The sequence below is a fragment of the Rutilus rutilus genome (assembly GCF_951802725.1).
Source record: "Rutilus rutilus genome assembly, chromosome: 25".
Taxonomy (NCBI): domain Eukaryota; kingdom Metazoa; phylum Chordata; class Actinopteri; order Cypriniformes; family Leuciscidae; genus Rutilus; species Rutilus rutilus.
Window position 1 is genome coordinate 20,899,935 of NC_140229.1, and position 10,902 is coordinate 20,910,836.

General features: G+C 38.5%; 1 protein-coding gene across 1 annotated transcript; it reads left to right on the top strand.

Moving 5' to 3' along the window:
• Window positions 1-6,078: 6,078 nt before the first annotated feature.
• On the top strand, window positions 6,079-8,698 carry sub1a (SUB1 regulator of transcription a). The gene is made up of 5 exons (XM_084401021.1): window positions 6,079-6,223; window positions 6,692-6,758; window positions 7,544-7,663; window positions 7,780-7,888; window positions 8,194-8,698. The coding sequence occupies exons 2-5, from the start codon at window positions 6,693-6,695 to the stop codon at window positions 8,271-8,273; spliced, it is 375 nt and encodes a 124-aa protein (XP_084257147.1). The 5' UTR covers window positions 6,079-6,223; window position 6,692; the 3' UTR covers window positions 8,274-8,698.
• Window positions 8,699-10,902: the final 2,204 nt, after the last annotated feature.

A 10,902-nucleotide genomic window follows, 5' to 3' on the forward strand; every position in this document is an offset into this window, starting at 1 on the left:
AGATTATAGGCTACCCTGACATCATATGGAGCTTTTCCACTGCATGGTATACGGCTCAGTACGGTTCGACTCGGCGCGGAACGGTTCGGCTCGCTTCGCTTTTCCACTGCGTGGTACGACTTGACTCGGTACGGCACGGTTCGGTTCGCTTTAGCTCGGTTGCTTTTCCACTGCAGTTAGTAGGCCTACCGCTTCAAAGTGGGTGGGACTGATCCTTATTGCCGTCTCTACTCTACTGCCATGACATCATCATATTAAATGCAAATTTTTCATTCCGTGTTTCCCCATCCACTCCTCGGCAACCAACGAGAGGAACGTCTGCACCTCGTCCACTGAACACGATTCAGCCATTTCTTTTTTTGAAGTTTATACTATACTTTTTTTTTTAAGCAAATACTTTTAAAACAGGCGCTACGGTGTTGGCTGTTGTCTACATAGACAGTAAAAGAAATGGACACAGCGACCCCATTGGATTCAACGGAGACAAAGTGAAGCCAATTAGAAACTCTTACTTCCTGGGGGTCCAGCGTACTGCGCAGACTCAAACTGAGCTCGACGACGTAGATGTGACGTGAGCAAACCGTCTGTCTTCTAGTAGCTGTGCCGAGAGAAATCTGAATCATTTCCTTCCGAAACTCGCAGAGACGGAGAGCGTGAGTAGGAGCTGTCCATGATCTTGGAGCAGGAGAAACTTTTTGTAGGTGTTCTGATTAATTATTTTGTCATTTTGCCTCGACGTCCTCCCGATTGCCCGCGAGCTTCTACTCCTGTCCATACGGTAATTTCCTACTGTGCGACAGAGAGTCGCGTGGCTGTGACGCAATCGTTAGCCTACTTTTACAAAAACTGCTTCTACAGGGTCATAACGTAAGCTACAAGGTAATGGAGCCTTTTATACATTTTCGTGTTTCTTTAGAAATAAATAATGGACAAATGGAGTCTTTAAACGCCTCAGATGTGAAGTTATTCGCTGTCAAAGTGACGCCAAAATGAATGGGAGTCAATGGGATGCTAACTGCAGGTGGGGTTCCGCTAGCCAATGGCGGCGCCCGGGGAAGCTTCAAAATAATACAAATCCCTGCCCCCCTGGTTGTCTACTGGCTATTTAAATCTAGCGGGTTTAGTGTCTCGTGTCGTAAATACAATGACGCTGACCAAGTGATGATTCTGTCTGACCAATCAGTGATCTGCAGTGTTTTCACGTCACATTTTAGTATCGGTACGGTACGCTTGGAACCTCAACAGAGGTGGTACCATTTAAAGCGAGCCGAAGCGAGCCGTACCGTACCGTACCATGCAGTGGAAATGCGCCATAAGTGAGCCGTACCGAACCGAGCCGTACTGTACCATGCAGTGGAAAAGCGCCAATAGCTACTTACGCCAATATCAGTTTAGAATTTTTTTTTCTGCTCAGTAGCGATCGTGTCTTTCTCTTCCACTTGATGTGTATAGCATATTTAAGGTAACAATGCAGTACATAATATCATATTACTGATATTAATATTATGACAAAATATTGATTAAATGGGAGGGAAAAATCCTGCCCATGCCGCAGCTATGGAAAAAAAAAATGATAAAAGCACTTGTTCATCTACTAAAGTGAGTATTCTGGAACTGTGAATAAATTGAATAAAACAGCAAAATAACAACAACAACAATAACATCTTCATTAAACAAAAAAGAGATTACCTTAGATAAAGTTTGATTAATATGTACATACAGTACCGGTAAAAAGTCTGGACCCATTACTATTTTTTATGTTTTTGAAAGAAGTTTCTTATTATGCTCTACAAGCCTGCATTTATTTGATGAAAAATACAGAAAAAACAGGAATATTCAGCGAGGATGTGTTAAAAATATAAAAAGTGATAGTGAAGACCTTTTTAAAACAACTTTTTAATAATCAAAAAATCCTAAAAAAAAGTATATCACAGGTAATAAAATAAATATTAAGCACCATTCCTAACGTTTGATAATAAATCAGAATATTATAAAGTTTTCTGAAGGATCACGTGACACTAAATTCAGCTTTGCATCACAGAAATATACTTTAAAGTATAGTAAAATAGAAAACCATTATTTTACATTTTAATAATATTTCACTATTATTCACATTATTTTTCTGTATTTTTGATCAAATAAATCCAGGCTTGATGAGCAGAAGAGACTTCTTTCAAAAACATTAAAAATAGTAACGTGTCCAAACTTACGTACTGTGTAAGAAAAAATATACTAAATTTAAAATTAAATGTTGTATAAATAAAAAGGTTAGGAATCATATTTGTTTCAAGTGTTTTTTATTGGGGGTGGAGGGCCTCCAACATTAATTTTGCCTAGGGCCTCCTAATGTCTAGAACCGGCCCTGGGTCCCCTCACAGATTAATCTGCAGACTGAATCACAGAGATGACATTATCACTCTGATGCAGTCATTCCAGCACCAATTTTTAAACTGTCACGGCACGGGTGCTCTGTGGTTGATTCTGAAGTGGCACAGAATGATAGATTTACAAGAGACTTTAATGAAACAAAGAATATACAGGAGCTCTTCAGATATAATGTTGACAAACCCCAAACTGAGAAAACTTTCTTATTTGAAAACTATAATTTACACAATTTAACGATGCTGTCATGGAAGCAGACAAGAACAATGATGTAGGGGATCCAAGTGCAATTTATTATAATGGTGATAATAAAAATAAAAAAAAATACATGAAGCATAAACCATGAGTTAATCCAAAACATGAAACACAAAATAAACATGAACTAGAAACCATAATTCTGGAACATAGTTAACTTACATGGCAAACATGAGGGCTTAAATACACAAAGACTAATGAAACAAGGAACTAGAAGGCGGGCCTGGGCCGTGAAGCAGTGGCGGGCCTGGATGGTCAGGAAGTGGTGGGCCTGGATCGTGGAGCAATGGTGTACCTGGGCCGTGGAGCAGTGGCGGGCCTGGGCGGTCTAGCAATGGTGGGCCTGGACGGTCTAGCAATGGTGGGCCTGGATCGTGGAGCAATGGTGTACCTGGGCCGTGGAGCAGTGGCGGGCCTGGACGGTCTAGCAATGGTGGGCCTGGACGGTCTAACAAAGGTGGGCCTGGACCGTGGAGCAATGGTGTATCTGGGCCGTGGAGCAGTGGCGGGCCTGGACGGTCTAGCAATGGTGGGCCTGGACGGTCTAGCAATGGTGGGCCTGGACCGTGGAGGAATGGTGTGCCTGGGCCGTCTAGCAGTGGAGGGCCTGGACGGTCTAGCAATGGTAGGCCTGGATGATGGAGCAGTGGTGGGCCTGGATCGTGGAGCAATGGTGTGCCTGGGCCGTGGTGCAGTGGCAGACCTGGACTATGGGGTGAAGGACCACACCATGGAGGATCAGTTGGTAGTGGTGAAGTCAGTGGAGGTGGGAACCACCAGGGTGGTGCTGGAGAAGTGGGCACAGCCCTAACACACATAATGCATGAGCATCATATCAATTGAATCTACCTTTTCTGTCAAAGATACTAGAAAAGGCAGTATTATGTTCTATGTTCCTTTCTAGAAAGAAATGGCATCTGCAAGGATTTACAGTCAGGATTTAGACCGTACCATAGTACTGAGACTGCTCTCATTAGAGTCACAAATGATTTGCTCTTATCATCCGATCGTGGTTGTATCTCTCTATTAGTGTTACTCGATCTTAGTGCTGCATTTGACACTATCGACCACAACATTCTTTTAAATAGACTTGAAAATGATGTTGCGTTAGTGGAATTGCATTGCCATAGTTTAAATCTTACTTATCTGACCGTTATCAGTTTGTAGTAGTAAACGAAGAGATGTCATATCGATCAAGGCTCAGTACTAGGACCATTGCTGTTCACTCTGTACATGCTACCCTTGGGAGATATCATACTCGGTTACTAACGTAACCTCGGTTCTCTCTAGAAGAGGGAACGAGTATTGCGTAAGTTGCTTACGCTACGGGTAAAGTCAGCTTTTCTCGAGATATTGAAGCCAAAAGTTATCCTTAATTTTGTATTTATTGTCAAGGCGTTGCAGCAACTAGCAGACCTAGAGCGGGCTAACTAGCGCGCTCATTGGCTGCTCTGTGGCAACTGCTGCAGCCTACCACTGAGCCCTGCGTGACGTCATGCCCAATGGGGGCGCTTTGCGGAGACCGGAGGGCAGCCTTTGCACGCCATCCCGCAGAGGGTGGACAAAGGTGCGCTGCTACCGCCTCTTCCAGAGCAAGAGCAAGGGCTGCGTGGTCTCGGCCCAGGCAGACAGCGCAGATCACGTGGCAGTCTCCATCACTGAGCAGGGAAATGCGAGGCATTTTGAGAAAAACGCCTCGCGCGCTTTCAGAAGAGAACACACACTGGCAGAAAAAGGATACTGACGCCGGATAGATACTAAATTAAGGATCATTTTTGGCTTCAATATCTCGAGAAAAGATTACTTTAGTTTCCCCGTAGCGTAAGCAACTTAAGCAATACGAGAGAACCTCTCGTAAGAGAACATTAGGAAGCATGGCATTAGTTTTCACTGTTATGCTGATGATACTCAGCTGTATATTTCTTCTTGCCCTGACAAAACTTACCACTTCACAAAATTAACAGAATGCATGGCTGATATAAAAACCTGGATGACTAGTAATTTCCTACAACTTAATTCTGAAAAAACAGAGATTCTAATTATTGGACCAAAAACCTCTGCACGTAATAACCTAGAATACTGTCTTACACTTGATGGATATTCTGTCAAGTCTTCGTCGGTTAGGAACCTGGGTGTGCTCTTTGATACCAATCTTTCATTTGAAAGTCACGTTTCTAGTATCTGTAAAACCGCATTCTTCCATCTTCAAATATATATCTAAATTACAACATATGCTCTTAATGACAAATGAGGAACAGTTAATTCATGCGTTCATGACATCAAGGCTATTGTAATGCAATTATGGGTGGTTGCCCTGCATGGATAATAAACAAACTACAGCTGGTCCAGAACACAGCAGCTCGAGTTCTAACCAGAACCATGACCATATTAGCCCCGTTCTGTCAACACTGCATTGGCTCCCTGTTAAACATCATATACATTTTTAAATATTGCTGATTACTTACAAAGCACTAAATGGTTTAGCTCCCCAGTACTTGAGTGAGCTCCTAACACATTATAGTCCTTCATGTCTATTGCAATCTCAAAATTATGGCCAGTTGATAATACCTAGATTACCAAAATCGACTGCTGGCAGTAGTTCCTTCTCCTATTTAGCACCAAAACTTTGGAACAGTCTTCGTTACATTGTCCGGGAAGCAGACACAGTCTGTCAGTTTAAATCTAGACTAAAAATAAATCTCTTTAACCTAGTATACACAACACATTATTAACTTCTATAATTCACTGTTAGGCTGCATAAACTAGGTCAGCCAGGGAACATTTCCCATAACACCTGATGTACTCGTTACATCATAAGAATGGCATCTACACTAATATTAGTCTCTCTGTTTATCCCGAGGTTTACCGCAATCCGCCGTATCAAGACCTGATGAAGGACCTGCATCTGGACACGACAACAACGCAACCCTGAAGTGTCAACTAGTCTCTCCCCTGTGAAGGCCTCCTTCCCTTCACCTCTGTACAGATAAAACGTTATAAAAATGATTCCAGTTCGCATGGATACGCAGAAGCGGCTAATAATTCTGTATTATAAAGACCAGACAAGTAATTTGGTGAGGTAAATTTGTGAAAAAAGACTACGCGCCTGTGCACATATTAAAACGCGCATAGACCAGACCCATAATATGCATGTGCACACGGTCACCGTTTTCACAGATTCACGTTTTTGAAGTTTACACGGAGATAATGTTCGGAGAAATTCAAAACTTGCACCTTGTTCCTTATCAAAACTAGCCTATATAAAAAAATTACATATAGGTTACTCTCTCGGTTCTCTGAAGACTTTGTCACAACACAGAAAAGATTTCACGAAGCCCATTTCAAGCCTTTACTCAACTTTTTACCAAATGTGTAGTTACCGCACTTTGGCTTTGGATGGCAGTATAGCGCTGGAAATGGATAATCAAAACTACACTTCCCACAATTCAGTTCTTCAAGGGCGCTTCCTGGTACAGCTTGCAAGCGCGCGCTCAACAGCACAGGTTTCGCAGAACGATCGCGCGCATCGAATTGAGCCTGTGTTTTTTTTAACTCAGTTTACCCTACATTTATCTTGCAACATCACGTAAGTATTTTGATACTTGCAGCTTCGTATAATTTTCGGGCACGACTATAATATCATCCGACATGTTGCAATAACATATTCTTTCATTGAAAGGAAACTATTGGCAAATGGCCATTTTGCTGCGCGTTCATATGTTCGGCCTTGTTTGTTCTTATAATAGTTGTAAACGACTGACGCCCTTGAATCAGGTTCTCTTCCACTAATTTAATACCTGCAAAACACAACATGCGAATATGCAAGCATTGCTTTTTCGGAAAATAAATGTGTTTTTTATAGACTTAGAAAACATCATTGCAAAGCACGAGGATGCAACCATGATGAAATTGTTATTTGCCTGCACCTAGATTATGAATATTTTTATTCCAAAATTATTTTCAAGCAATATAGTCCTGAATGTATTAGTGCAATTTATGCTTTTCAGAATTGTGGTTTGATTTTTCATTTAAATTGTGTTGTTGTCCTTTTCAGAATGCCTAAGTCAAAGGAAGTGTTGTCTTCCTCAGACAGTGACTCTGACAGTGACGTTGACACAAAGGTATGGACACGAATATCCCCACATTACACCTTTAACTAACTGAAATAAATGTATATTTCATCCAAAAGTATTTGCATCTGCAAAATGTGATATTTCTTGAGAATAACCACCAGTTTCATGTTGTCAGAACACTAGAAGCATGACCGAACACAGGGTTTTAGAATTTTTGAGGCTGGAAACAGCTTGTTGGGCCCCAGGGATCATTTTGATTCCCTTGATCTATTCTACATATGTGCATTTTAATTCTGGATTGCAAAGATTGGATAACAATAGCTTTAATACCATGTCTGTCTTTTGTTTTTCTCAGTTGAAAAATAATGAAAAATAGCGTTTGTTTGTCAGGATGAGTATTTTTTTTAGTCCTGAGATTTCCACAGAATATAATACTTTTTTTTTTTCTTTTTTTTATATATATATATTATTTAGACCACTTCTATTATTTTAGAATTTAAGAATTAGTCTAAGTGAATTACTGAGACTATCAGGAAAGTTTAACTTAGGCTAGTTCATTAAATGAATTCACAATATTTCACACATTAATTCTCAATTACATGCCTAATATGCAGAAAACGGATTCGGTTGAGCTGTTGTTCTGGATCATTTCTATAACGCATTTGTCAAATATGAAATGTTTAGCTATACTACTTGCATCTTAATTTTTGACTGTTAAAACCGAAGCGCCATTCTGAAATTCACGCTCGGCCATGATTAGATGTACCATCTTCATGTGAAATCCTAAGTTCCTGTTAATGGCTTTCAGTACAATGTAAAATTCTGTATTTCAGCCAAAGAGAAAGAAGCAGGCAACTCCAGAGAAGCCATCAAAGAAACAAAAAAGTGGAGAAACTTCAAAAGTGTCGTCTGCCTCTAAAAGCAGCAGCAGTGAAAAAGATAACATGTTCCAGGTGAATGATCTAACAGAGATATGATGACATAAATGTTTAGCTTTACTTGATACAGCATTACCACACTGCATATATTGTATGTTATATTGTTTTTTTAATTTTGTTTTGTTTTTAAGATAGGAAAGATGAGGTATGTGAGTGTTCGGGATTTCAAGGGGAAAGTGCTGATTGATATCCGGGAATACTGGATGGACCAGGAAGGTGAAATGAAACCAGGCAGGAAAGGTAGGTGTCTATTCTTCATGGATTCACATGTGACAGTAGAAATCCCAGTTATTAGAGATTCAGCAATGTGTTTTTTTAATCAGTGGGACAGGGCTGCTTGACTGAGGTTTGGATTTTAAAGTCACCATGAAATCAAAATGAATCGCAATTCTTATTTTATTTTTTACAGAATTTATCCGTGCACACATTTTTTTTTTTTTTTTTTATGTGCTCAAAAAACAAACTATATGTATTCAGATGCATTTTGTGAATAAGTGATTCGAGTTGTTTAATTCCCAGAGTTCTGTTTGATGTGTTTATTGCAGGTATTTCCCTGAACCCAGAGCAGTGGAACCAACTGAAAGAGCAGATAAGTGAGATTGACGACGCCGTGAAGAATATATAAGACCTGCCTGCAGTTCACTGTCAACATGGATGCTTTTTTAAACCGATTCTCACTCTACAATTTTGCTTCTGCTGCCCTCCAAAGCCCGAACACAGTATCCACACCTTCTCTGAATCCGTCAAGGGACAGGTCATAGTCTAGAGACCTGATTTTAATCATGAATTTGAAGTAACACTTAATGTGTAATTACTATGTTTTTGCCCTTTGTAGAGTGTCATGTTTCATGTTTCACAAGGCAAATGTGGGGACCAGGACACTTTGTATGTATATTTTAGATTAGGTGTTTTTGAAGTAGTTGTTCATTGTATTTTTCTTTTTCTTTTTTGAGTATTGTGGTTGGGGTTTTCAAAGGGTTTTGCTAGAGAGATAGGGTGTGAATTTGTGCCCTTCATTTTCAATAAAGATGAGGAAAATTCACACACCAAGGATTTTGTTTTATTTCTCACAAAACTATAAAGGTACAGGAAAAACTGATAAAGTAATGGAAAATGATACACTAACATTTAAAAGAAATCAATATGGCTATTCTGCAAGGATGGATTAAATAGAACTAAAGTAAAACCAATGTTACAAAAGATTTCTATTTCAAATAAATGATGTTTTTTTGAACTTCCTATTCAAAGAATATTGAGAAAAAATCATTTCAACAGTGACGATACATTTTTTTTCTTGAGCATCAAATCATATTAGAATGATTTCTGAAGGATCATGTGACACTGAAGACTGGAGGAATGATGCTGGAAATTCAGCTTTGATCACAGGAATAAACTACATTTTTAAATATATTACAATAGAAAACAGTCATTTTAAATTGTATTTAGATGACAGTTTTGTATTTTTGATCAAACAAATGCAGTCTTGGTGATCATTTGGTGGGATTTCTTACAAAAACATTTAAAAAATCTTACTGGCATTAAACTTTTGACCTGCAGTGAGATGAATTATGGGTGCTGTTAAAATGTCATAATGAATTGGCTGTTATAAATAAAAAGAGTAAATTGTGTTTTAAAATAAATGCAATAAACAACTTTGGCTTGTTAGCTTAGTATGACGCATTTAGACATTAAAATATTTTTTTATTAGAGAATTTCTTTGTTGTTGAATTTAGTTACACCAATAAAAACTATTTCTAAGGGTTAGGAGACATTTTTAAAATGCATGATTGCAACTTGCTTAAAAGGATTGTTCACTCAAAAATGGGGTGACATTTTTTTTTTTCAAACCAAACAATTTCTCAACCTCTTGTTGTTCTAAACCTGTATGAGTTTCTTTCTTCTGCTGAACACAAAATAAGATATTTTGAAGAATGTTTGTAACCAAACAGTTGATGGACCCCATTGACCATTCCATAGTATGGGGGGAAAATACTATGGAAGTCAATGATGCCCATCAACTGTTTGGTTACAAATATTCTTCAAAACATCATCTTTTTCAAATTCATACAGGTTTGGTACAACCTGAGGGTGAGTAAATGACAGAATTGTCATTTTTGGGCGAACTATCCCTTTAAGAAAAAAAGATTAATGTTTACTATCATATGTAGATATGTTGTGGTATTATTTGGGACATCTACGTCCGTTAGATTATTTTTTTCATTTCATTTCATTTATTTATTTATTAAGCACTTTTACACAACTGGTCATTGAACAAAGTGCTGTACAAAACACATAGACAACCATAAAAACACACAACATTAACACCACAGTAAAATAACAGCGAAATTAACCCCTCAGTTTAATAGCCTACAAGAACAACTACTATACCCCATTAAATGCTAATGCTAATGCTAAGAGGTATTCTTTAAGCTTGTGTTTAAAAACAGTTAATGTAGGTTCCAATCTGATAGAAAGGGGTAGATCATTCCAGAGTTTTGGAGCTATCGCTACAAAAGCTCGATCTCCACTTCTCCGTTTTGTTCTGGGAGTCGTTAAAACCAGCTGGTCAGCTTACCTCAAAGACCGTTTTGGTTCATATTTCTTAATCAGATTTACCAAATACAATGGAGCCATACCATGCAATGATTTATAAACAAAAAAATTTTTTTTACATTTATTCTGTAGTCGATATACACGTACATCACAGAGACATTTATTTGATGTGCGTGTTTACATCTGGAAGACGTATTTTTAAGAGTGTTTGCTCATCTGCAATACGTCTATAGGACGTTTCCTGTCAGATGTCAAATAGACGTTTAGAAGATGTCTTTAAGATGTAATGATTTAGAATGTATGTTAAACTGACATCTTAAAGATGTCTATCAGATGTTAGTAAACAGCAGATGCTTTCCAGATGAAGTGATCTTTAACAGACATCTTGCAGACGTACGTGTGCTATCTGGTAGCCATTTTAAAGAACTCAAAACTGGGGTAATAAGGTCTCTCTTACGAGTACCTGTCAAAAGCCTCGCAGCAGCATTTTGGACCAGTTGTAAGCGATGAATCAATGTTTTAATTATGCCGACATATAGTGAATTGCAGCAATCTAGTCTTGTAAATATAAATTTTTTCATCAAAAGAATTTTCAATATAAAAATAAGAGTTTTTCAAGATCACGCGTGGACAAAAATTATTTCACCTTCGCTATTAATCTCAAATGATAAAAACAAGACTTAACCACAGAATAAATCTGT

Excerpts from the sequence above, each read along its gene's own strand:
- sub1a (XM_084401021.1), top strand. The coding sequence starts at position 6,693 with ATGCCTAAGTCAAAGGAAGTGTTGTCTTCCTCAGACAGTGACTCTGAC. Across the intron at positions 6,759-7,543 it reads ACAGTGACGTTGACACAAAG|CCAAAGAGAAAGAAGCAGGC; the intron begins GTATGGACACGA and ends TCTGTATTTCAG. Across the intron at positions 7,664-7,779 it reads AAAAAGATAACATGTTCCAG|ATAGGAAAGATGAGGTATGT; the intron begins GTGAATGATCTA and ends TTTGTTTTTAAG.